Raw genomic sequence first — 27,239 nt, 5'->3', positions numbered from 1 at the left:
TGGAGGAGAGTGGAGTGGGGGACTATGGACACTGGAGAGCAGGAGGCCCACCTAGTGGTCCTGTGGAGATCGGATGAAGTGTTGTCTTCTAAGAATGCTACCTAAAAATCTAGATTCTCTATGAAACTATCTATTTTTAATACTGACAACTCATTCTAGTTTTGAAGGCTCAGTGCAGACAAAACATAATTTGTTAGAGTGCTTATCTAGCCAGTAGACTTACTTCCTGTTTGCAACCACTGGGCTTAAGTAAAAGCTAAAGGCAGTCTTAATGGCCCCTTTGGTGTCTTTCCTCTGGGAGACCTCTCTCTCAGACTCTAAGTGCTACTGCTCTGTTAGTGAAAAACACCAGAGAAAGGAAGACCAGAGTGTATCCAAGTCCACAGCAGCAGACTCAAAACAGTCACTGTATCCAGGGCCCCACTTCTGAAATAGTTACCATGGTTCCAGTTAGGAGATGATAGCATAGCATCCTTTTGCACTATTTTGTTTATCTTCATGAATAATAAAGTAAGAGCATGCATAGGCAATTCACAAATGAAATTTGAATGGACCACAAATAAATTCAGATAACCCAAAACATGCATAATTAAAATAGCTATTTTTTCTTTTGGTAGTACTGGGGTTAAAATAACTTTTTTTTTTTTAACAATCAGAGTGGTAAAGAATTTTACAGAATCCATAAAAGTATACAGTGTAATTAAGCAAGCCCTAAGATAGTCACTAATGCTTTATTGGTAGCCATATACTGTGGAATAATTTTTATGGAAAGTAATTATGAAAAAATTCAATCAGAAGCCTCTAAAATGTCATTATCCTGAGTTAATCTTGTCAAAAGTCTTTACTTTTTGAGATTTTAAGAGTTACTAAGCTAAAAGACTGCTTTTCCCTGTGTGTATTTCATGGGTCTAATCAAAGATGTAGACAAAAGTTCTCTTTAGAATGATAGACATTAAATGATGCAGTGTTACTTGTAGTTAAAAATCAAACATAACATAAATACTAGCAATGCAAGAAAAATAAAATCACTCATGATACGTTTATGTGATTCATTCCACAAATACTTACGAGCACTTTGATATGCCTTGAACTATTCTAGATGCTACAGATTCATTACAGAAAAATCTCATTGTCAGACATTATGTATTACTAAAAATCAAATTTCCAAAGAATGTTTCATGACATGAAGGAAGTGAAATATATTCTTAAGAAAATTGTATATGCAATGTGATCTTAATATTGTTTAAAAAGCTGTTCACCTTAATACTTGCATTAATAAAATAGTAAATAAACACAAGCTAGATAATGGTTGTTTATAAATGGTAGGATTTTAGGTGTTTTCATATTTGTTGTACTTTTATATTTTAAACTGTGTGTAGAATCAAAATTATTTAAAACTTGCTTTAAATGACATTTTCAAAATGATTTTTGTTTAAAAAAGTCAAAAGTTTTAAATGAAAACAATTAACAAATCAAGTTTATAGACAGATATGGAATTCAGTTTTGTCAAAAGCATGGAAAGGAAACACATAGAAGCGATAACCAATTATCTCTGGGTGGGAATTTCTGAATATTATAGTTTTTATTTCATTGATTTTTGAATGATGAACATGATTTTAAAATCAGAAAAAAAGTATTAAAATGTTAGGCCTCATACAGTCTAGAATAATCTTGAGAAATTGGAAAAGGAAATGGTGTTAAGGAGTCTTCTTGTTATAAAAAAATTCTATTTCTCCCATCTTGTCTAGTTTGCCAATTTATTCTGTAAAGAACTTTTCCTTTCTCTGCACAATGTTCTTTTTTTTTCAAATATCATTGTGAATTCTTTTTTTTAAATTATATTGGCTGTTACCCATTATATCATATATTTTAAGAAATTCTTTTTTTTTTATTTGTCATGCTGGGTGGGGGTATGCTGTAGCATTTACAAAGTTTCTTACAATGTATCAAATATATCATATTTGAATTCACCTCCTGGGCTTCTCTCCCCCATGCCCCTCCCCTGATTCCTAGAACAGTTTCAACATGTATCATTTTTCCATTTACATACAGGTGTATACATTGTTTGCTGTATATTCATCCTCCTCCCCCCACCACTTCTGCTCCTGTTCTCTGATTTTGTAGAAGAAAAAATATAAAAGATAACAAAACATGGTGCTTTTGCTAGTAGATAGCTACACAGGGAGTTTCCCTGTGTTGTTCCCATACATATGTGTAATATGGCTTAAATTGAAGAAATTCTAACTTAACACTTTAGCTCTTAACACAACTCAAGTCTCAATATTATCTATCTAGGATAGTATTTCTGTCTTTTCTTTTTTCTGTTTTTCCTTTTCTTTTTTGTGGTGCCGGGGATTGAACCGAGGGCCTTGATCGTGCTAGGCAAGCACTGTACCACTGAGCTACAGCCCCAGCCCTATCTTGTTTTCGTAACACTACAATTTTTATTCAATCAAGATTTGTTCAATTTGCCCATACATTGTCTGTTATCTTTGCCATTTCTTTTTGCATCTTAGATTTCCTTCTTCATGTTTTTCTTTCTTCCTACAGTATAACCTTTTCCTAAGGGTTTTTGTTAATAAACTATTTGTTTCTTTAGAAATCTCTTTACTTTGCCTTCATTATTTAAAGATTGGCTTGCTGAATATCCACATAAAAGTCTTTTAGTCTCCAATGGATTAGCTGTAATAAAAGTGTAAGACCATTAGATGGAGAATGCTTGGTAAATAACATTCTTAAACCACTTAAATTGTTTTTAAAAATTACTTGAAATTCTTATAATTTTGGTATGTTCACCCAACAAAAGGTAGAATATAAATCACACCTAACATACTGATTTTGTAAGCCTTACTAAATTCAGACAAAAATGACATAGACTGAGTGAAAAGAGTGACATTTTTGAACAGTTCTTACTAAATATGGATGAAGATCAACACCACCCTCTATCCCTGCAGGGCCTCTGGATCTTGCCTACTAAAGGAAAAAAAAATACTTCATGCTACTTTCCATTCTGTACAGGAGTTAGGGAGCTTGCCACTGATGTGAGACTTGCCCATGGAATGATCAGAGGTGGTTAAAGGAACAGCATTTATTAAAGAAAGCAGTTTGTGGCCTCCTCAAAGATTTTTAGCTGTTCTGTCTTATATATAGTTCAGCATGCAAATGTGTCTTCAGTTGGATGAATGCTGGCCTCAGATTAGTGAGGGAGATGGCTTCTCACTGGGAATTATCAGAGCTAACTTATTCCCTCCACTTACAGCCAAGGCCATGAGGGAAAGATGTCTCTAGAAGGGTTTACTGCAGTGTATTTGTGTTGTACTTTTTTCTTTTGAGACAGGATTTTACCATGTAGAACAGGCTGATCTCTAACCCACCATTCTCCTATCTTGCCTCCACAATGCTGGGATTACACATGTGCACCACAACCTTAGCTTTTTTTTTTAATTCAGTGCTTCATTAAGTTATCGCTCTTTAGTTTTAGTTTTAAACAGGTGACTCAGTCTGATTTGCCACCTGTGTTTGTCCTGGGATTTGTCTCATGTGTACCATGGATGCACTTTTCTGATAAATCTGTGTGTCTAGAGATAAGCAGATATAGTTGGGACAGGCTTTGGTTTCAGTCCTACATTGCATATCTGGATGTGTGTGTCCTTATCATGTTAGTTCCCTTAGATGTCCTCTCACTTGCTTGCTAGCTAGCTCAGCTGTTCATTTAAAGAGTTGTTTCAACAGTATCCTGCATTTTGGGGTATTTTAGTACAAAGATTTTTTAGCTTGCTGCATTGCCCCAGATCAAAATCTATCCCTGCTCTTTCCATTTTGAGCTTTCCAAAAGAACCCTGGCTTAGTGGTCCTCTTCAGTGGCTCCAAATGAATGCCATGATCCATTTCTGCTGAGTTCCATACAAACAATTTGCTGTCACCAATGAAAGCCTAAAACTCCCTGTAAAAAGTCTTATTTTCATTTAGTTAAGTACTCATTTTCAGATGCAGAACTATAGAAAGCAGCATGAGTCAACCCCAAAGAATTTAAAGATAATCAGTTTAATGACTTTTGATATTTCAGATTTGGCGCAAATATGATGCAGACAGCAGTGGCTTCATATCAGCTGCTGAGCTTCGCGTAAGTGTCACTGGGAATGTCACTGGGTAAAGGGTGGGTTTGTGTGCCTTGGGAATTTGATATATGTGTATCATAAATTTGACTTCTGTGGGCCCAAGAAATGTAGATTTGAATTTGTTACTTTTAAAAAAGTGTATTTAGGTATAGAAGATGTAGGAAGTGTAAGTCATATTACTGTCTTTGGGAAGGAGGTATAATTGAGCATTTATGATTGTATTTCATGCATGGAGCTTTTCTCTGGGTTTCAAGAGCATCCTTTGTACAGTGGCAGCCCTCCATTCTTGAACTTATTGCTGTTGAAACCATTTTATTTTCTCTTTAGAACAAACCACACTCCCTAAAAATAAAGGCCTCTAGAGGCCTTGACAGATTATTTGCTCACTATATAAAATGTCACTTTTATCTTGGTGTGGCAGAATTTCCTGCGAGACCTCTTCCTTCACCACAAGAAGGCTATTTCTGAGGCTAAACTGGAAGAATACACTGGCACCATGGTGAGTAACAGAGTGTTATCTCCATGAGGGTACCTTTCCTGCTGCCTTCTCAGATTCTCAAGAAACTTTTGCAGCTAAGTGAATGCATGAAAAACATTGGTTAAAATTGAGCTATTGTAGCTTCTCTCAGAAGCAGGTTGCATGGATTTAAGAGAGAAGGCTGTTTACCTGTCTCTGGGGAGATCAGAAAAGTTCAGTCAACATTAGGTTTCTAAGCACCAGGCCAATAAATTCACTGTTAATCAAAGTCACACAGAAACAGGTAAACATGGACCTTGACAATCAGGACTAAACAAATGGAAGCTTCCTGTCACCAGAGTGGATGGTTCTACTCATCTAGCTGTTGATTTGGAGCAGTAGAAAGTCAGATGGAGGGAGTGAGTCATTAGTGGCTATGACTTGGGAAAAGTGTTAAGTCTCTTAATTTTGATTTTCTTTTTCCATGAAATGAGGATCAATAATGCCTAATTACTATAAGGGTAAAGTGAGTCGATACATATGAAGCACTGTACACTGTGTAGAACATATGAGCACCCAATAGACATTGGCTCTTATTGTAGTGTGATCCTTATTATTTCACACTCCTTTTTTGGCATCCTGTACCAAATGCCCCTAAGATGATTTCATGTCAGTTTCCCTGAATAATCATAAAGAAGATATTGCCTTTGGTGAACTCATTCATCCTCATATTCTCCTTCAATACTTAACTTGATGCATCTCTCCCAGTACTAGTCCACAATTTGTACTGAATTGTATCTGGCTCCTCTACCTACTGCCTTCCCCTAGCTCCTTTCTATCCTCAGTGTGTGCTTCATTTTCAAATTTGCAGATAACTATCATATACTAATGAAACTATCATATGCTAATAAAAATGTTTTAAATATTTTGGGGCCATCAGGATCACGTATATAAAAGGCCTTGAATTGGTGTTTCCAGATACCAAAACTCATTTTAAAGATCAGGTAACTGTGAAAAGCTAAGTTACTCAAACAGGCTAATTAAACTGGAAGCTAAGCTCCCCTGGCTTTCAGTCCTCCATTTTCCCACCTCTCTTCCTTTTTGACTATGGCCTTTCTGAATGTTTCCTTACTCAAGTGAGTCAGCACTGGGGAAGAACAAAGTGCTCTTGACCATAATGATTTGTAAATGGCCTGGACAGGAGAAAAGATTATGCCAAGGAGAGAATCAAATCCCAGGACAGTATTTCAATTAAGGAAGCAATTTGGCTTCTTACTATGTTGATTTATTTTAATAGCATGCAAAATTATGTTAAAAATCCTGAGTAAATATGTGCTCAGTACTCAAGGGTACAGTGGAAAATTCCCAGGGCAGGAAGCAGTTTCCAGCTCAGGACAGTCTCAGGTCCTCTTTGACCTAAGCTCCAGGAAAGCCCTGTAACAGAAGAAATAGGAGGAAATTAGACAGAGACTACCAGGAACCCAGAAGAATGAGGTGTTCTAATGAACATATTTTAAAATATATTTTTATTCGTGTAAAAAGGGGTTTCATTGTGATATTTCCATACATGCATACAATGTACTTTGATCAAATATTTTAAACATTGATTTAATAGAATATTAACACTGGTTGTTGCTATCTCAATTCTATTAATTTATAAAACATGATCTGCATAATGAATATATTTGTATTTTGTATCTCCAGCATTTCTTCCAGTAGAAAGCATTTTGACTCTGAGGGCATCTCCCCACCTCCAGAGAATAATTCTAAATCACTACTTTGTGGCTTCTCAATATAGCTCAGCTATGTTTTCCCTACTTTTCTTCATCTGATTCATGTTTATCCTTCAAGATTCAGTTAGATATTGTCTTGCCCTAAGAAATTTTCATAGTGAATTCCAGTACCTCTTCTCTATGTCCCTATATAGCACATTGTGCCTCTTACCATCTTATCATAGTCATTCATTTCAGTCATTCCACAATTATTTGTCAAATGCTTATTATGCCCCAGGCACTATTCTAGTCACTGGGGATTCAACAGTGAGCAAAAATGGGCCATGGAAAGACTGACAATACAAACAATAAACAATAGACACAATAAATAGATTATACTGCATGATAGAAGGTAATGAGTGTTATGAAAAACTGGAAAAGTTGAGTCAGGAAGAGGATGAATGTGCCAGCAGGTGAGCTGTGGTACAGGACTCGAGAGAGTATCTGGAAGGGTAGCCTCTTGGAAGGGTGAGATGTGAGGAAGGACTGGGATACAGCAAGCACAGACCCCCAGGCTGGGAGTGCACCTGCAATGTTTCAGAACAGGAGGGCCATTTATGGCCAGAGCAGAGTGAGGAGGAGAAAAAACAGGGAACACAGCATGTTGGGGTTTTTTAGACCATTGTGAGGAATTGGGATTTAGTTTGAGTGAGATGAGGAAATGCCAGAAGAGTTGAAGCAGAGGATGTGATGATCTGGCTGTTGTGTTGAAATGAACTCAAAATAGGCAATGATAGAGGATAGAACCAAGAGACCATAAGAGATCAATGATGCTACCCAGGTGAGATGGTAGCAGGTTGGATCACCAGGTTGGGGTACAGAAGAGGTAAGAACTAAATATATTTTAAAGATGGAATCAAGATGATTTTCTGATTTATTAGGTGAGTCAAGAATGACACTGAAGTTATCTGTTGGTAGGTATTGTACCCACTAGCCCATGACTCTCCAAGGGCAAGGATGGCATCTTAACTCTTTGTCTAAGCCCTCACATGGGCACTAGCACACAGTAGGCTACTTATTGAAAATTAAACCAAATTTTTAGTTGTTACCTAAGAGCCAACTATGACTAAACTATGACAAAATAAGTACTGTTTCTTTTTGGGATCCTCCTACCTGCCTTGTCTGTGTTTCTTGATATCCTGCACCCCTTATGGCTCCTGCTCCTCTTAGAGTGCCTGATAGGATACATATGGCACACTTCAGCATTTCATACAGACAGAACTTTCCCTAAGCAGACCTTAATGTCTGAAATTTTTTCCCTTAAGCAAGACCCTCGTGTACAGAGCCAGAAAGGGTGCCTGGCAGTGCTGAACTCTATCCTTTATGGATGTCCTTGGGGTCCTTCACTGCAGCGGCTCAGTGGAAAGATCCTGAACAGTCAGTAGTTGAGAGCCATGCAGAATTCAGAGGGCAGAGATGGCTGGAAAGCCTGGAACCCCATGCTGAGAACAAGAGGTAGGAGGACCAGGAAAACAGGAAATCAGGCCTCTTGCCAGAGCCAGAGGCAGCAGGGGAGATAGTCCTATAAAGTAGCCAAGGGAGAACAGAGATATTCCACTTGGTGTTGTAAAATATCAAAGCTGAGAATGGTCCATTGGCAATGTTTTTCCTGGTATTCTCTATCTGTTTTTCTGCTAAGCCCTTGTGGCTTTTCTGTTCTTCTATGCTGCAGTTAAATACTCACTTTTGTTCTAAATTGTCACATTGAGATGATCCTATGACCAGTCAAACTCCAAGTGGCCCCTCATTGACTCTTTATACACTGAGCTGATAGCTAAGCATTGGGGAACCTTGTGAGCTTCTACCCAAAGATCAGAGTTTGATCAGAACATGAAATGAGTCTAAGGAAATTTTGGCAAATCTTTTTTTCATTTCTTTCCCTAAGTTATAGAGGCAACTACACTTACCAACAAAAAGATTTTGGAACTGGACCATTGGGGTTTTTTTTAAAGGAGTTTTTACATTTTCCTAGAGACTTACTTTTTCTTGAGTTATAAAAAGTATTAACTTTTAGAAACTGCACTTTCTTGAAAAAGACTTCTATATCCTGAGTCCTAAGTGATTCACCAAGTGCAAAATCACATCGTTGCTGCTTTAATGAACTTTTATTAAACAATGAAGGGAGTCATAGCAACACTTTGTGAAATATTTAGTTCTGAGGTTTAACATCAAATGCTTTTCTTAAGAGATGTAATCTGCTAAATGAATTCAAATTGACTGAATAAGGATTGGCACATTTGAAAAATAGTCTAAAGCATGACTAATAAATGAGCCGAGGCAGAACAGACCATCAGAAATGGAAAGCTGAGGTCTGCACACCTTGTCTTATCCTGATGCCTAATGAATGCTTTGGACAGGGAAGGAAACAACCTATTATAAGATCACATTGTGTCACTGAGTCAGGAGATGCTGACAACACCAGGCAGGGGAAGAGGTTAGCTGTCTAGATAGCATATTATTAAGTAATATTTATTTTTGTTAAATGTAAACTGATACCTCCAGGAGAAAGTAAGTTCACATACCAACTTAAAGAATGGAATTTGGACTATTGCAAAATGAAAAATTAAAATCTGACACTCTGGCAGATAAAGAATTGTATGGTGTCAATCTGGTTATCATCCTCTATCCTGGTCTTGGCTCTTATTTTTCATCTTGGATTAAAGCAGCTGGCTTCCTATTGGCTTCCTCTCCTGTTCCAGGCATTTACTTCTGATACAAACCAGCCTGAAACATGTCTGGGCTCAGTCCTAAAATGCCTTCTCTTTCTGTATCTACTGGTAATCTCAACTAGTCTCTTGATTTTTAAATACTAACTAAAGGCTGATGATCTCTAATTTATAATCTGACTCAGACTACTTAACTGAATTTCTTGGGTAGACTTCAATGTGCATCTCCGCTTTCATATCCAATATGTACCTCAAACTTAGAATGTTTAAAATTGAAGTTCTGACCTTCCATTATAAACCTGTTCCACTGGTGATCTTCTTCATCTTGGTTAATGTGAACTTGGTCTCAAGTTGCTCAAGAGAAAACTCCCTTGAAATAATCTTTAATGCTTTCTCTATCACTCCATATCTAATCAGAAAATCCCATTGGTTACTGCATTAGTTTGTATTCTGTTGCTATAACAAAATACCCAAAGCTGGATAGTGTATAAAGAAAGAGGTTTATTTAACACACAGTTTTGGAGACTGAAACATCAAGATTGGATCACCCATCCATTTTGTCTCTAGTGAGGGCAATAATAATGGCAGGAATGTATGTGAGAACCACCATATGGTCAGACAGGAAGTCAGAAAGACTCAGGGACCAGGTTTGATCTTTTATAAAAACTTGCTCTGCAAAAGAATTACACTAATCCCTCCTCAAAGATCTACCCACCTTCCATGAGGCCCTACCTCTTAAGGGTCCACACCCTCAACATCACACCAAGCTTCTGGCATGTGAACCTTTGGGGTACACACTCAAACTGTAGCAGCTACATTCTAAGTCTATCCTGAATCTGGCCAATCTCCCTCTGTTCCAAGCCACAATTATCTATTATCTGGAATGTTGAAGAGGTTTCACAATAGATACTGCTATTTCTACTCTTATCTCCTATAGACTCTTAAATACAGCAGTCAGAGTGATTCTGTTGTGTGGCGAAACAGATTACGTAATTTCTTAGCTCAACACCCTGCAATGACTTCTGCCTACCCAAGAGAAAGCCAGAGTTCTTACTCTCACCGCCTAGCCATATACCATGTTATTGCTTCTTTCATTTTCTTTTATTCTCCACATGTCTTGTTCTTGCCACCCCACCATCTAATATTCTTTCTATTACTTTAACATGCCACATGTGGGCTGCCACAGGTCCTTTGAACTTACCATGTCTTTAACCCTAGATGTGCATATGACTTGTTCTCACTTCTTTCAGGTCTTTACTTAAAAGCCACCTTTGTGTTGAGGCTTTCCATTACCACCTGTTTAACATTGTGACTCTCAATTCACTATTCCATATACAAATTAATTTAACATAGGTAAATATATATATGCTATGTTACATATGCAATACAATGTTTATTTATTTGTATTGTTTATTATCTACCTCCTCTCTTCAGAAAATCAGCTCCAAGAAAGGAGAAGTCTTTGTTCAATAAACTGAACAGTGCTGGGCACATAGTAGGATACTCTTATTTATGGCTTTTGAAGCCCTGCACGGATTGGTCCCATTCTGTCTTCCTAACTTACTCCGCTCTGCTCCCTCCAGCACCCTTCCTCTTTGTTACACTTATGAGTACCTCATTGCACTTGTGAGAATTTCCGCATCAGTGACTTTATTCTTGTGTTTCCTGGCCTACATTGTCTTCCTTTCTCCTTCCTACCTCCTGTCCAAGTCTTCTACCTTCTTCGGAACTTATCTAAATCCCATCTCCTCCCTCAGTCTTCTCTAATATTCAGATTTCTCAACATTCAAATGTATTGATTTATCTCTTTATCTCAGTGCACATAAAGAAAACACCAAACTTATTTGTTATCCTATATTGCAGACATTCCTTTTGTCTTTCCAATGACATTGTGAGCTTCTAAAAGCATGTATCACCTTAGTAACATTTTTGGGATCTCATAGTAATTAGGCTGTCATTAGACACATAATTATTCAACAAGTAATTGTTGATTGATAGTCTAGGGGGACTCTCATTCCTTTTTGAGAACTTTTAGCAATGATTTTCAGAATGAGGAACCTTTTTAAGACTAAATAATTGCTAAGGCATGTTTTTTAAGAGTATTATTAAATTAAAAAGGCAAGTTGCAAAGCAGCATGTAGAATGTGGTCCTATTTGTCAAAATGTTAGGGTGTGTGTGTGTGTGTGTGTGTGTGTGAGAGAGAGAGAGAGAGAGAGAGAGAGAGAGAGAGAGAGAGAGAGAGAGAGAGAGAAAGAAAGAAAGAATGAGAGAGAGCGAGAGAGCAGTTAGTTAGTTAGCTAGTTTCTGGAAAGATGCACAGGATTCTGTGAATGAGAGCTTCCTCCAGAACAGGCAAGGGACAGACGGGTACCTGGTACCCTTCATACTGAACAATTGCATATTTTTCACCTTGGTCATGCATTCCACTCAAATTATCAATTAACAGTTGTTTTAAAAATTCATGAGCTGCCTCTTTCAACACAAGATAATGGTTGTACTTTGGATCTACTGTTTGACAAACTATCAACTGAGGAGAAGTTACTGTTAATGATACTACATAAACTTGCATTTCACAATCACTATTGTATCTATAAAGATTTGAGAAATTATAAAGAAATATATTATTCAGTCTGAGGAGAATGCTGGGTAATGCATTCCCAAAATGTCTCTTGCTTGAGAAGGTAAACCCTCACCTTAGAATTTTAAGGAGTGGTCAATAAGACATTGTGCTCCATTTCTGGAACCTTTATAGCACCTTTCATATAGTTGCTACTCAAAAAATTCGTGACCTGAGCCTGAGTCTTGGAAAAGCCATGGTAGAGCTGAGAGCAGGGGGTAAAGGCTAGACCTTCCCAACCTTGCAGCAATTGTCTTCAGAATGGAATGTCACATCTCACCCCACCCCACCTTCAATTGACACAGCTCTCCAGGGATGAATTAAACCCAAGAAGAAGGAAAAAAATCCAAACCTCTTAACACAACAAATATTGTTTGAGTGGCTCCCATGTGCTAGCTGTTGTCCTACGTAATTGGGGCATATCATAGAACAAAACAAAGACCCCTGTTCTCATGGAACTTACAGTCTACCATTTATTACCATTTTACTTACATCCTGTCTGTGACCCTGGGCAAATCACCACACTGCTGCACCTCTGCCCTCAGCTGCCTAGTGGGTGAATAAGCAGGCCTATGGGCAATGTGGCTGGTATACTGAGTATGCTACACAGATTCCCACCCCGCAAGACTCCACCAAGCAATAGATAGGGTTGGATCTTTGATATAAAAGACAATTGGAAAGATGCAGAGGGTTTTGAGCTTTGTTATCAGGTGGCTGTGGTGGAGTGGGAGGGACCTGTACTGCCTTTGGGCTGGGCTGGCTGTCTAGCCTATGGTACTGTGTGGCTTTTTAGTGGTTGCCTTCCTGGCAAGACCCTGTCCTTCTCTGCTGCTGTCAGTGCCATCTCCTGGGCCTTCTCCTTGGCTAGCTCAAAAGTGTTTTGGGAATTTCTTCATCTTGAGGATTTGGCCAGGATAGATCCAATACTCTTCATAGGCTTGTTCACATTGTTTTAGAACCTAGAAGGACTAAATTCCAGAGCAGATCTAGAGATAGCACGTCTAGTGATATCAAAATCAATAAATAAATGCACATACACACGCACTCCAAAACAAAAACAAAAAAGCTACAGGAGGCCAGACTTCCTGGTGGGTTTCAGTCTAGCAGCTCTTCTGAGTTCCCACAGTGAACACATTACTCCTTTATGATTAGCAGCAGGGTGTGGTTGATGTTCCAGGCAAAGATGGTCCTGGTTGGATTCCGTGGGTCCATAGCTGAGTCTCCAGCTCATATACCAAGTGAGCAGCACTACCCAGAAGCAGTTTCTCTGTCCAGCATGGTCTCCTGTTGGTCTTGGTCAGGAGCCTCAGGGACAGGAGCTTCCCCATAGGGGTCATCTCCCCGTGCGCTAAGTCTTTGACCAGAACACATTTGCTAGAAACATTCAGGCACTGCTGCACAAGCCAGTGAACACTTAGTTCCAGTAATTCCATGCAAGCTCTGGTCAAGAAATACTTCACTACTGCCACATTTGAGGTATAGCATCAGAGTACAGAGACCAGGTGCAGGTGAAGCCAGGTCTGGCACATTCCATGCTCTAGACTATCACTACCACACGGCAGCAGTTATTAGGCTGCATCAGGCCTACAGAATAAGCCCTACATGTCATGGGCTCTGCAACCATTTATTCAGCAAAATGAAGACTGAAAAACACTTGGAAAAATTGCATCTGTACTGAACATGGACCAGTGTCTCCTAAACCATACAATGTAACAACTATTTATACAGCATTTACATTGTATTTGTTCTTATAAGTACTCTAGAGATAATTTAAAGCTTAGGGGAGGATTTGTGAAGGTTATATGCAAGTATTATACAATTTTAAATAAGGAATTGAGCTTCTGCAGATTTTGGTATCCAAGGGGGTTTTAGAATCTATGCCCTAAGCGTACGGAAGGGATAACTATTTCTTGCTTTGTATTCAGGGGCTGAGAATATGTACAGAAAGGGACTTTATGAGCAGAAATGAAAACTGACAGTCTTAGAGTTAACTCTGTCATGAACTTTTGGTTTCTTTAAGGAAATTCAGACCACTGAGGGGTAATATATTACAGTCTTCCCTCCCCCCCTGCCCCACCCCAAGGAAACAGATGCAATTAGAAAAGCAAATGCCACATCTCTAGCAAAATCTATGGCATCATATTTTATTTCAGAACCAAACATGGAGCTAACCAAATTTCAATGGGATATCCAAACTATATGCAGTTAAGAGCTGGTTTAATTAAAAAAAAAAAAAAAACCTCTGGTGATAGATATGTTGTATTAGGCAGCTTTCTGACACTGACAAAATACCTGAGACAATCATTTTATTTGGAGGGAAGGTTTATTATCAGCTGTGGTTTCAGAGGTTTCCAACCATGATTGCATGGCCTCATTACTTTGGGGCCTGTGGCGAGGTGGAACACCCTGATAGGAACACTCATCAGAGGAGGTTGCTTCTCCTGGTAGCTGGTAAGCAAAGAGAGGGGAAGAGACCAGACCTCCCATTAGGCTCCAACTCTTAAAGGTTCCTCCACCTCCCAATAGCACTGCAGGTTGGGGCCAAGACCTTAACATGTGGGTCTTTGGGGAACACTTATCCAAACCATAGCATATGCTTACATTCAAATCTTGCCACCTTCTCAGACAAATTTAATCTTTAAGTTTCAGTTTCCTCATTTGTGATCTGCAACTATTTCTTTCTAATGGTGTGATGCTTCAGTAAATTAGCATATAAAGATTTGGGCTTTCACAATTATAGTGGCAAAAATTAAGAAACCTGTTCCAAGCAAGGCTGGGGATATAGCTCAGTGCATATGCAAGGCCCTGGGTTCAATCTCCAGACAGAAAGACAGACAGACAGACACACACACACACACACAAAACCAGAATGTTCCAATAAAATACGACAATCATTCAAAATTCAAAGGTCATAGTTGCAAAAAAGTGGGTTCTTATGCTGCACAGAATCCAATTTCTATCCATTGCAATAGGCATGTTCTAAGCTTTCCTTACAGATAGAAACTCTAGGAAATTAGAAGGGCAAATACAGAGGGGTCTGCATGCTATCCATCCCCACATGTATATACTCATGGGTGAGAAAATTAAGGAACTGATTTTTAGAACAAGTGATTTGTTTAAAAAAAAAAAACCATGATTTTTAAGTGAACCACTTAGCCAAATTTCTGATGGGTAGAAGCCATACCGATGTTCAGTTTTTCTTCAAATCAGTTTTAAGCAAAGTGACTTTGTCTCTTTGAGTAAGATTGCGCAGCAATGGAATTGGGCCCATGTTTTTTAAAGTGAGTGGACACTTGCTTAGAGTTCAAGGTAATCTAGCTGTCTATTAAGATGGAACCTCATAATGATGATGTCACAGAAACCAACTCATGGCTCATTCTCTAGCAAAGTGTCAATATCAGACTTTTGCTGGACATCGTGTTTATATTCAAGGGTCACAATTAAATGTGAAAAGGCACAACTGAATATGCAAAATGTCCATATGTATAAAAATATCACCTGTGGGTTTTTCTTTTGGGCAGCACTGGGGTTTGAACACAGGACTTCAAACTTGCTAAACAGATGATCTACCACTTGAGCCACACCTCTAGCTCTTTTTGCTCTGGTTTTTCTGGAGACAGGGTATTGCCTTTTGCCCAGGCCAGGCTAGACCATGATCTCCCTATTTATGTTTCCTCCTGTCATTGGGATGACAGGTGCATGCCGTCATACCAGCTTTTTTTCTGTTGAGATGGGGCCTTGCAAACTGTTTTTGCCTGGGCTAGTCTAGAACTGTGATTTTCCTGATCTTAGCTTCCCAAGTAAGAATTACAGGTGTTAGCCACTAGTATCAGCTCACTTGTGTTTTAATAGGTTCTGTAATATACATTTTTGGTGCCAAGATTTGGGGAGAATAGGCTTTCAAAGTCATTTCAAATATTAAAAATAAACTGGGTTTGGAGAGAGAAGAAAGATGGGAAACTAGTGTATTTTTAATGCAAAAATCTGTTAGGTCTATTTTCAGAGAATCTGTCTCTTTTTCCTGTGCAGTCTCCTCATATAGATGTGTTTAGAGATATTCCACACTATTAAAACATTGTGAAGTCACAAATTCACTCATAGTTCAATTCAGATATGCAAATAAATATATTTCCTCTCTCTTGCCTAAATTCAATCTGGTCTTCTTGATTTGTGGTTAATGCAGAGATTTTTCAACTTTTAATGCTATCTTGTTTTAAAGCTTTGTCTGATCAAATAATGTACGTAGTATCTTTGGAGAATACCTTCATGGAAAATGTGAGATTTCTTTATTACAGTGAGTATATGATACAAGACCCCAGACTTGGCTGTTGTTACTATACAGAGGCTATAAAATAATTTCAGAAAACCCTAACTCAAAGCAAACCCCCAGATTTCAAGCTTGTAACCAGTATGCAAAATCCTATTTTGCCTGTCAGAAACTGTGGTAGTTATTGCCATCCACCAAAAAATTACACTTTTCCTTCCAAGCACATGATAGTAAGTCACTGCTCTGCCCTTTTGAAGTTACCCGTGACCAGTGACTTGCTCTGGGTAATGAAATTTTAGTCAACAAGTAGTTTGCCATTCTCTTTCTGCCTTAGCAACTGGTAATGTTGCCAGATTGTCACTTTGAATCCCAGAGTGCAGACAACATGGAGTTATCTCTCAGCAACTCTAGATTCTCATAGAATGAGCGAGTAAGAAATAAACCTGTGCTGAGTTAAACCTCTGAGATTTAGGTGGGGTAGGTACGATGGCGCCTATTAACACAGTCAAATACTAATTTCCCCCCAAATAGATGGGTTCCATAGCCAATTTAGGCAAATATGTAATTAGGACAAAAAAGAAATGTGCTTTAATAACTTGTAAAATGAATTCCTGTTACAAGTATTTTTTTCTGTGTTTCAGATGAAGATCTTTGACAAAAATAAAGATGGTCGACTGGATCTTAATGACTTGGCAAGGTGAGTAGCATGAAAATGCTGTCGTAGATTCAGACACTCCTTTTTGAGGTCTGATGACAAAACATACCTCCTTTTAAATCAGAGATCCAGTGTCATTTGGAGTCCAAAAGACTGGGTGCAACTTACCAAATAAACTGCACTCATTCTGCAGCTTTTGAGGTAACAGATCTCTGAAAATATTGAAAGCTCTTTCTTCCAAATGCGTAAGGAATAAAATTTTCATAGGTTGAAAATTTTGAGCAGAGCCTGTGCTCAAAGGCCAGACATTCATGGTCCCATAGAAGGGGACCATGGCAGAAAAAGACAATCAAATCCTTTCACTGACTTTGGGAATGTCTAGCAGTTTGTTCAGTACACAACTAACAACTGACTCCAGCTATAGTCTCTAGCCTTTGAGTGCTGGTGTATCCTCAGTGGGACACCAAGTGGAGGAGAAAAGCATGAGAAATGGAAGAGAGAATGAGAATAGAAGTGGCACAATTTGCAAAAATGCTGTTTGTATCTGGTGTCATGATGTGATTAGTGTGTCACCATTGTGTAGTGCTTTTCACTACTATAATGAAATACCTGAGGTAGGTAAGTTACTTTATAAAGAAGGTTTATTTAGTTCAGTTTCAGAGGCTGCAAGTCCAAACAGCATGGTGCAGGCCCTTGGCTGCTTCATACCATGGTGGGATCATTTAAATATTGTGTGTCTCTATGTCTGCATGGTCTTTTCATTGTGGTGGTGGTGGGGCTCCACACTAATAATCTAATCTAATCACTTCCTAAAGGACCACCCCTAAACATCATAGTTGGATTAAGTTTCCACTCTCTTAATACAATTAACATAGTTTTGGGGGATTAAACTCCTGCATAAGTTTGAGGTGGGGGTGAGAGTAAGTCAGCAGATCAGATTTAAACCATAGCAGCATATCGTGTCTAGGGTAACTTACCCCAAACAATATGCAGTTGTCTATGATTGTTGGAGCAACTAGAATAAGGTGACAATTACAAACTGGACGATGATAGAGGGCAGTAATGATAGGCCTCAGGTCAGCAGCTGGGAGAGGAATTCCAAGGACTGAGAGTAACCTCTTGTCATTGGAAACTTCATGTGACTATTTAGCAATCAGATATTAGTTTTGCCTTCAAGCAGATATCAACTGCACCAGCTGTCTCCTTTCTTGGCAGCTACTTATGCCAGATCTTGAAGGGTATTTGTGAGGGGGACACATCAGGAAGAATCTTTCCTGGTGACCAGTAAGCTTGACATTGACTCCAACACACTAGATGGACTTCTATCTGTATGTCTTCCTTTCTCTAGGACCTTCATTCTGGATTTTGCTACTTTGATGAAGGGACAGTCATAGACTGGCCAAAGAGGAGCACAGATATTTCTCCCAAAGGTCTAGGGTACGAGGGACCTCAGCCCCATAGTCTTGTCCCATAGTCTCTCTCTGGATCCCACCTGGTTCTCTTGGCCAATTGAGGCAGGGTTCTTGTCAAGTACAGGTCAGAGCATTGTATGAGAGAGTCATTATTAGAAAGTTAAGTGTCCAGAAGACTCATTGAAAACATGGCACTCTGGGTGAACACAAGAACTTTTAATCTCATTGCTCCCTGTTCCAAGGTTTGCCTGTTCTAGGCCTTTTGTGTAAATAGACTCATAGAACATGTATGTTCCCTTTGTATCTAGCTATTTCACTTGCATGAGGTTTTAGAGTTCCACTCATGTTGTAGCATGATACATCATTTTTTATGGCTGAATATTCCATTGTATTTACATATCACATTTTGATTGATGTATATTTGGTTGTTTTACTTCTAGATTATGAATAATGCTATTATGAATCTCTCTGCACAAATTTTTGAGTGAATATTAGGTTTTTAGTTCTCTGGTTATATTTCTAAAAGTGGGGTTTTGGTTCATATGGTAATTTTATATTTAATTTTCTAAGAAACTGCCAAATGGAAATACCAGTATTATACTACCTTGATTACTGTAGATTTATAGCAAGTTTTAAAAGTGTGAATCCTCTAATTCCATTCTTTTTCAAGATTAGTTTTTCTATTCTGGGTCCTTTACATATCTCATGAATTTTAGGATCAGATTATCAATTTCTGCAAAAAATTCAGCTCAGATTTTGATGAGTATGGCTTTGAATCTATTGCTCAGTTGAGAGTATTGTCAAAATACCAACTTCCAATTTATGAACGTGAGATTTCATTCCATTTGTTTAGGTCTTTAGTTTCTTTCAATTTTTTGAAATAGTTTTTAGTCTGTAAGTTGCACCTTTTTTGTTAAATTTGTTTTCAAGTATTTTATTATCTTTGATGCTGTCGTAGATGAAATGGTATTCTTAATTCCTCTTTTGAAGACCAAAAATTGTATGTTCTCCCTCATATGCGGACATTAGATCAAGGGCAAACACAACAAGGGGATTGGACTTTGAGCACATGATAAAAGTGAGAGCACACAAGGGAGGAGTGAGGATAGGTAAGACACCTAAAAAATTAGCTAGCATTTGTTGCCCTTAATGCATAGAAACTAAAGCAGATACCTTAAAAGCAACTGAGGCCAATAGGAAAAGGGGACCAGGATCTAGAGAAAAGGTGAGATCAAAAAGAATTAACCTAGAAGGCAACACACACGCACAGGAAATTAATGTGAGTCAACTCCCTGTATAGCTATCCTTATCTCAACCAGGAACACTTGTTCCTTCCTATTATTGCCTATACTCTCTCTTCAACAAAATTAGAGATAAGGGCAAAATAGTTTATGCTGGATATTGAGGGGGTGGGGGGGAGAGGGAGGGGGCGGAGTGGGTGGTAAGGGAGGGGGTGGGGACAGGGGGGAGAAATGACCCAAGCCTTGTATGCACATATGAATAATAAAACAATAAAAAAAAATTCCTCTTTTGAATTAGCCATTGCTAGTGAATAGAAGTGCAACTGAATTTTTTTTTCTCGTTTATTCATATGTGCATACATTGTTTGGGCCATTTCTCCCCTCTACTCCCTACCCCCTCCCTCTCCCCCCTGCCTCCCCTCACTTTCAGGCAGAATCTGTTCTGCCCTTATCTCTAATTTTGTTAAAGAGAGAGTATAAACAATAATAAGAAAGACAAAGCATTTTTGCTAGTTGAGATAAGAATAGCTATACAGGGAGATTCCTAGCATTGCTTCCATCTATAAATGTGTTACATTCTAAGTTGATTCTTCTCCAAGTAACCTTTTCTCTAGTTCCTGATCCCCTTCTCATATTGACTTCTGTCACTTTAAAGTTTCTGCATTAGTTCCTCTGCAGTGAGGACCTCAAATACTGTCATGTTTTGGGTTTCTTACCTATCCCCATACTTCCCGTATGTGCTCTCCCCTTGTCATGTGACCCAACTCCAATCACATTGCTGTGTTTGCCCTAGATCTAAAGTCTGCATTTGAGGGAGAACATATGCTTTTTGGTTTTCTGAGCCTGGCTGACCTCGCTCAGAATGATGTTCTCCAGTTCCATCCGTTTACTTGCAAATAAAATTTCATTCTTCTTCATGGCTGAGTAGAATTCCATTGTGTGTAAATACCACATTTTCTTAATCCACTTATCAGTAGTGGGGCATCTTGGCTGTTTCCATAACGTGGCTATTGTGAATAGTGCTGCAATAAACGTGGGTGTGCAAGTGCCTCTGGAGTAACTTGTGTCACATTCCTTTGGGTATATCCCCAAGAGTGGGATTGCTGGATCATATGGCAGATCTATGTTTAGATTTTTAAGAAGCCTCCAAGTTTTTTTCCAAACTGGTTGCACCAGCTTGCATTCCCACCAGCAGTGTATGAGGGTTCCTTTTTCCCTACATCCTTGCCAATACCTGTTGTTGGTGGTGTTTTTAATGATGGCTATTCTAACAGGGGTGAGGAGGAATCTTAGTGTGGTTTTGATTTGCATTTCCCTTATGGCCAGGGATGGTGAGCATTTTTTTGTGTGTTTTTTGGCCATTTGAATTTCTTCTTTTGAGAAAGTTCTGTTTAGTTCGCAACTGAATTTTATATGTAGATCTTGTCGCCTGCAGCCTTGCTGGACTTGTTTTACTAGGTCTAACTGTTTTGTTTGATTCCTTAGGATTTTCTGTATTTAAGATTATGTCATCTGCAAATAAAGATAGTGTTTATTTCTCTCCTTATATTCTTCCAATCTCTGCTTTCCTCCTTTAGGTTAAATAGATATTTCTATTGTACTACTTTAATTTCCTTCCTTCCCTCCTGTCTCCTCCTCTCTCTCTCCTTCTTCTCTTCTTTCCTTTTAAACAGGTTCTCACTATGAAGTTCAGGCTGGCCTAGAACTCACTATATAGCCAAGGCTGGCCTTGAACTCCCAATATTCCTGCCTCAGTGTCTTGAGTGCTGGACTCACAGACACACATTACCACACCTCACTCATTTATTTTACTATGCATGTATTTTTGAGTTATTTTCTTAATGGTTCCCCAGGGATTACAATTAATGTCCTAATCTGAAAGAATCTAATTTTGGTTAACTATCTTCTTAATTTCAATATTATATTAATATTTACTTCTACTACTTTAGCCACTCCTCCAGCCCACTAATATTTACTTCTATATAGTTGAAATCCCCCCCCCCCCATTTGTGTTGTTCAAATGACATCATTTTGCATTGTGTGACCATCAAGAGTTTTTTGGTTTTTTTTTTTTGAGTCAAGATCTGACTATGTTAACCAAGCTGGCCTCAGATTCCGGACTTAAGACATTCTCCTGCCTTAGCCTCCAGAGTAGCTGAGATTACAAACATCAATGACTGTGCTAGCTCATATTTTTAATTGCTGCTTTAAGAAGTTGAATTTTAAAGGAAATAGCAAAAAAAGGTTACAGAAATACATTTATGCTGTTTTTTAAAATATTGGCTTATGTAATTACCTCTACTGGTACTTTATTTCTTGACATAGATTCAAATTTCAGTCTACTGTCCTTTCATTTTAGCCTGAAGGACTTCCTGTAGTTTTCCTTACAGGATGTTGGTTGATGAGTTTTGTGTTTGTTTAGTCACTTTTCTGAATGAATTCCATAATGTCTGTTCTTTATCACACATGTCTATTGAAGTCTGCTCAATTAGCTCAGTGGTCAGTTTGTGATCGGCAGAGATTTTCTTAAGTGCCTGGGATCAGTAAGTCCCCCAGTCTTTCTTAAGGGGCTCTGTTTACATGTTGGGAAATAAAATGCCACAACCTTCATTGTTCTTGGCAAGATGCAGTTTTCAGAATGAACATTCCCTGGATTGCCACAAGACTTTTAATTTTTTTTTCAAAGTTTTGAAAAAGTTATTCTGACCACTCCTTACAGATTTTTGATTGCTTTTATGGAGGAGAAAATTTCAGAAGCCCATACTCCAACATTTTCATTCAAGATGAGTTTTTAAGAGTCTATGGCAACCACCAATACTATGAAAGTCTTTCCCAACTGATCTTTTTGTTTTTATGATGCAAGGATTCCTATTTCAAGCATCTATACTGTTCTTGAGGTTAATCTGGAATCACCTGTCCTTTTCACACGTCCAAGCTATGAATTTGCTTATGAATGAGAGTTGATAGAATATCCTGTGGATTTTATTTTATTTTATTTTTCCCATTTAGGATTCTGGCTCTTCAAGAAAACTTTCTTCTCCAATTTAAAATGGATGTAAGTAGTGACATTTCTCTTGATGGTTTTATGTCCTTCTTGTTTCTCTATGGATTTGGGAAGGAGAGAAGAAAGGCATTTATTTTTCTTTAGAGACCAATAAGGCTCTGAGTGGAATCAAGAGATCTTAAGGGTTATTGGTACAAAGTTTGTAAAAGTTGCCCAAGACCCTGTAAGAATTGCACAGCTGAAGTTCCAAATTGCTATGTTTTCTTCATGTATAGGCTTGTTCTACTGAAGAAAGGAAGAGAGATTTTGAGAAAATCTTTGCCCACTACGATGTGGTGAGTGTGTCTCTTTGTACTGCGCTGGGCGTCTTCAGGAAAGAAGTGTGCTTAGCCCCTGTGTGGGGTCATCCTACCCACAGGCTTTTCCCGTGCGATGAATGGCAGTTTCGCATGTGTGTTGCTATGTCAACAAACCTCAACTTCTCTTACTCTTTCACTAACTTCTGAGATGTGGGAATAAGCAAAGGATTATTTGTAGTCAAAAAGAAAATACAATCATCTGATTTTTGCTCTTTTTATACAAACTAAGAAAAAAATGTTCTTGTAGGACTAAAGATCCATTTATAATAAGATGCTCAAAAACAAAATGAAAATCCACCACATTAACCCAAAGAAATAGAAGCACTGCGATACCTGTGTGACATAAAAAACTATTTCTCTTGTAGGACCAACTACACAGTCACTTTTAGGAGGGGGAAAAAATAATTCGAAATCACCAAGTATGGCAAAGGGAATGAATTTCTTGAGGCCTAGGTAGAATAATGGGAGAAGGAAGAAAAACAGGAAGAAGTTGAGAAAGGTCATAAGAATGTCTCCCTGAAGCCGATCAGACTGGATATCTGTCACATTCTGAGCAGAAAAGTGTTATCATGGGGGGCAGGAGGCCGCACAGCATCGTGGTGAAACATGTGGCTTTGTGACCTATTTCATTTTGAATCAGGACTTAGCCATGTGTCCTGGGGCAAGTTCCTTAACCTCTTAACCTGCCTGTGTTTTTTTTTTTTTCTTTCCCTATCTGTAAAATTAGGGTGATGAGAATAATATCTACTTAATGAGTTATTTTAAGAATTAAGTATTTATAAGCTTTAATATACAGCAAGTATTGTAGAAACATTTGGTAATATGCTAAAGGAATGGAAGTTTTAAAATATGTTAAAGATTTAGGACTAAGAAAACATGAAGAGAATGGTTGAGCTACTATAGTGAACTTTAGAGAATATTTTAGAATCTGTTACATTTTATAGACATTTATGTTTGCATGGATTATAAAATGGGTAGAAAAAAGGGTCTTATATACAAATTAGATGATTATAATATATGCTTAATCAATATAGTCTCCTTTGATTTAAAGTCTGTCAGTAATCAGCAAGCCATTGTGCAGTCATAAGCAAAATTTAAAAATTTCAACCTATCCTTCAACAGATAGCATGATGTATAATTAATTTATCTAAACTGAAGCCTAGTATTTGGGAAGCAAGTAAGTCATTTAATTTCATGTCAATGCTATTTTCAAAAGTCAAGCAACTCAAAACTACTGCTTCTTACTTGGTGACATGCAGTTACTTACAAGGAATTTTAAAAATTCATGTAGGACACTCATATCCTGCATGAAGAATGTGAATTGGAACACACCATTTCTAAATTGGCCTCCAGTTAGCAAAAGAACATTGACTGGTCTGATTGCCTAATTTATTCTTTACTTCTTGACTTATGATATTTGAGTGACAGTTTTTTATCTTTCAGAGTAAAACTGGAGCCCTAGAAGGCCCAGAAGTGGATGGGTTTGTCAAGGACATGATGGAGCTTGTCCAGGTGATTTCCTGAGCTGTATAGAGTATTCACACCATGGATTGGAATTGTTATTTCCATCAATTCCATTGTGTATTTGTGGGAATGAGTGAGGCTGGAGGTTTGTTTATGCCAGAGAGAAAAACCTAGAGATGTGGTGTACTTCATAACCTTTGAGATTCTGTGAAACCAAACAAATCTCTTGCTTTAAGATTGAGTTTAAATTAAACTCAATTACAGATAGTCACTATAGAAGCATCTTTTTACCTTTATTTAAAGCTCACCTGCTTTACCAAAACAGTGTATTGCCACTATATGTCTTCCTTCCTTTCTTCCTCCTTTCCTGCCTCTCTTTGCATTGTGGTTTGAAATCAGGACATCACCCAAGGTAGGTAACAACTCTACCACTTGAGTCATGTTCCCAGCCTTTTTTTTTTGTTTGTTTTTGCTTTTGCTTTTATTTTTCAGGTAGGGTCTCATGGTTTTTGCCCTAGCTGGGTTTGTACTTCAATCCTCCTACCTATATGCCTTCTGCATAGCTAAGATTACAGGTGTTAACCACTAAGCCTGATTTGTTCTTTGAGATAGGGTCTTCCTAACTTTTTATTCAGGGTGGCCTTAAAACTTGGTCCTTCTATCTCCAACTTCCAAGTAGCTGGAATTATAGGCTTGAAAGAAATTAAACAGTTTATTGTTTTATTTTTTGATTGCAGAAAGTCCTTTCTACTTTCCTAGACTTGGTTATTAGACTAAAATTTTAAATTTAATTTCATGTGATAATTCTCACATTTGTGATTCTGAATTTTTCGAAAAGGGATTTCTGTAGCCTAAGAAGGCTACTTAGCGATTAAGACTCTGCTGTGGCTCAGGCTGATGAAATTGAGGTTATATTTACACTACACAGCTGTTTCATATAGGGTAGACAATGGTTTTAAACAGGAAATCTCCTTTAAGATCCTCCTGAACTATACTGACTGGTTGCTGCATAATCTGGTTAAGCAGATAATTTCAAAGCCCTCCTTTTCCATGGGACTCTGTGATTGTTTCCTGTTGGCCCAGATAGCAACAAATTAGAGTAGCGATTATTAGGTATTTTTGGAATCTCAGAATTCTTTGCAAATCTAGTTAAAACTATGAAGCCTTGCAACACAGAAATGCCCAGATATCAATTTTTACACAAATCTCCAGGAAGTTCCCATACTGTGATGGAACAGTCATAAAGAAAATTCTTTCTGATGTCTAATCAGGAAGACTGAGACACTTTCTATAACTTCTGACTTGCTATTCCCATCCCAATTGGTTCCTTGACTCTTTTCTCCCTTGACCTATTGCTCCTGTTGATCACAAGTCTTGGCACAACCAGAATTATTGATGGGTATTTGTGTGGTATTTCCCTCCAATTGATTACTAAGGAAAATCCCATTTCACTCAGTATCTATTTAATGCCAGAATAACTGCTATAGTAGTAATCAAGCAATTATCTCTGAGACATTAGAGTTCCAAACTGAAGTTTTACTTTACTTCATGAATGGAGGGTGAGCCTGTATTGGGAGCTCCCTGGCTTCTTCTGTGAAGTGGAGCCGAGGCTAATGACTGCTTGAGTGTACAACCGGGTCTCCAGATTCTTACAGACCCCAGGCAGAAAGTCTGGCCTCCTGCTTCTCCCATGGTCTGCACATGCAGCGAGTGTGGATACCCAGCCAGAGTGAGCAGTCAGTCATTTGCTATTCCTTTCCTCCAGCTTTATCTCAAACTTGTGGGAAACATGTTTTTCCCCTGTCTGATGTGTCATTTGCTGCTGAAGAGCCTTTCTGGCATCCTACCTTTGTCAGTCTGGAGAAGGCAGCTGAGCTGTCATGGTGGCAATATCTGATCCTCCTCCTCTTATGTCACCTCATTTTATTTCCTTTTTCCTCTTTTTCTTTTCTGTGAAAAGAATGGATTGGAATTTTTTTGCAGAGCAAACAGTATAAAATGACAGACAGATGTGACAGATCTCAGCTTTAATTTCAGCTTGTCTATATTCAGATTTCTCAGTCTCTGACACCTAGTTCCTCATCCATAATATGGGCACAAGAATATCTGTTTGCCAAGGTTGTGTGATGAGTAGCATTAATACAGGCACCAATCATAGCTGGGTACAGTATGATTTCCAATAAAATATCTTTACTATTATAGTAGATTGAAGCAACTATAATCTTTGGAGCACATTTCTGAGCTTGAGAGTAGTTAACATTTGAGAGGAAATTTCACAAAAGGAATCAACTGCTCAATGTATAAACATGCCTTACTAGTGGACAATTCTGTTTGAAATAACAAAATAAAAGAGAGCTTCTAGAAGAGAGGTGTGGCTATGTTCTATGGCAACTAATTTACCATAATTTTAAAGTGCTTTCTTTTATGATTACAAAATTATGTCTGCATTTTGTAGAAAAATATCAAAAATAAAGGAAAGTAAAGGATAAGAAGCTAAGGAGAATTCAGGTTAAGAATTCAGGTGAGGCTGACCACGCTGCATTCCAGGCCTATTTTACCAGTGACTGGCAATATGATTTGGGGCAAGCTTTGAGATTTTAGCATCTCAAAACCTCAGTTTCTTCATCTGGAGGATGAGAATTTTCATAGATCCCACCTCCATAAATTTTCATTAAGATTAAAGGAGGAAATTTGCATAAGGCAATTAATATTGAGCTACTCTACTAATTAACCATAGGTTATTGAAAGCTCAATGAACATTAACTATTGTTCTGACTATATAGTGAACTGATTTAGGATCTGGCACATGGCTCAAGTGGTAGAGCACTTGTCTAGCAAACAAAAGTCCCTGAGTTCAAACCCTACTACTGCATTAACAAAACAAAACAAAAACCAAACTATCTTCCCCTACAACATGAATTGATTTGGAAGCAAATAGCATTTATAACTTTAGTTAACATGTTCTTTGCTATTTTCATATGATTTTTAAAGAGTAATTCTAGATACCCATACACAGCATAATTTTACTGGATTCCCTCTTTAAAATTATTACTTGTGGCTGGGCATGATGGCACGCGTCTGTTATCCCAGTACTGGAGAGGCTGATATAGGAGGATTGAGAGTTTGAGGCCAGCCTGGGTTATAAAAATCATACCAAAACAACAACAATAACAAAAAACCTATATCACTTTTTAATCTGATGAATC

At 38.1% G+C, this 27,239-nt stretch overlaps 1 protein-coding gene across 2 annotated transcripts in view; it reads left to right on the top strand.

Moving 5' to 3' along the window:
• Positions 1 to 27,239, top strand: part of Scgn (secretagogin, EF-hand calcium binding protein) — a 44,676-nt gene that overhangs the window by 11,535 nt on the left and 5,902 nt on the right. For both annotated transcript variants that reach the window (XM_074082759.1, XM_074082760.1), the window contains 6 exons: positions 4,067 to 4,123; positions 4,540 to 4,617; positions 16,540 to 16,595; positions 22,216 to 22,261; positions 22,486 to 22,545; positions 24,013 to 24,081. In XM_074082759.1, the coding sequence (XP_073938860.1) occupies positions 4,067 to 4,123; positions 4,540 to 4,617; positions 16,540 to 16,595; positions 22,216 to 22,261; positions 22,486 to 22,545; positions 24,013 to 24,081 (366 nt within the window). The remainder of the gene's footprint in view (positions 1 to 4,066; positions 4,124 to 4,539; positions 4,618 to 16,539; positions 16,596 to 22,215; positions 22,262 to 22,485; positions 22,546 to 24,012; positions 24,082 to 27,239) is intronic.

Source organism: Castor canadensis, chromosome 8, assembly GCF_047511655.1.
Source record: "Castor canadensis chromosome 8, mCasCan1.hap1v2, whole genome shotgun sequence".
In the NCBI taxonomy this organism is placed as follows: Eukaryota; Metazoa; Chordata; class Mammalia; order Rodentia; family Castoridae; genus Castor; species Castor canadensis.
This window is presented reverse-complemented; position numbering and strand designations above follow the sequence as displayed.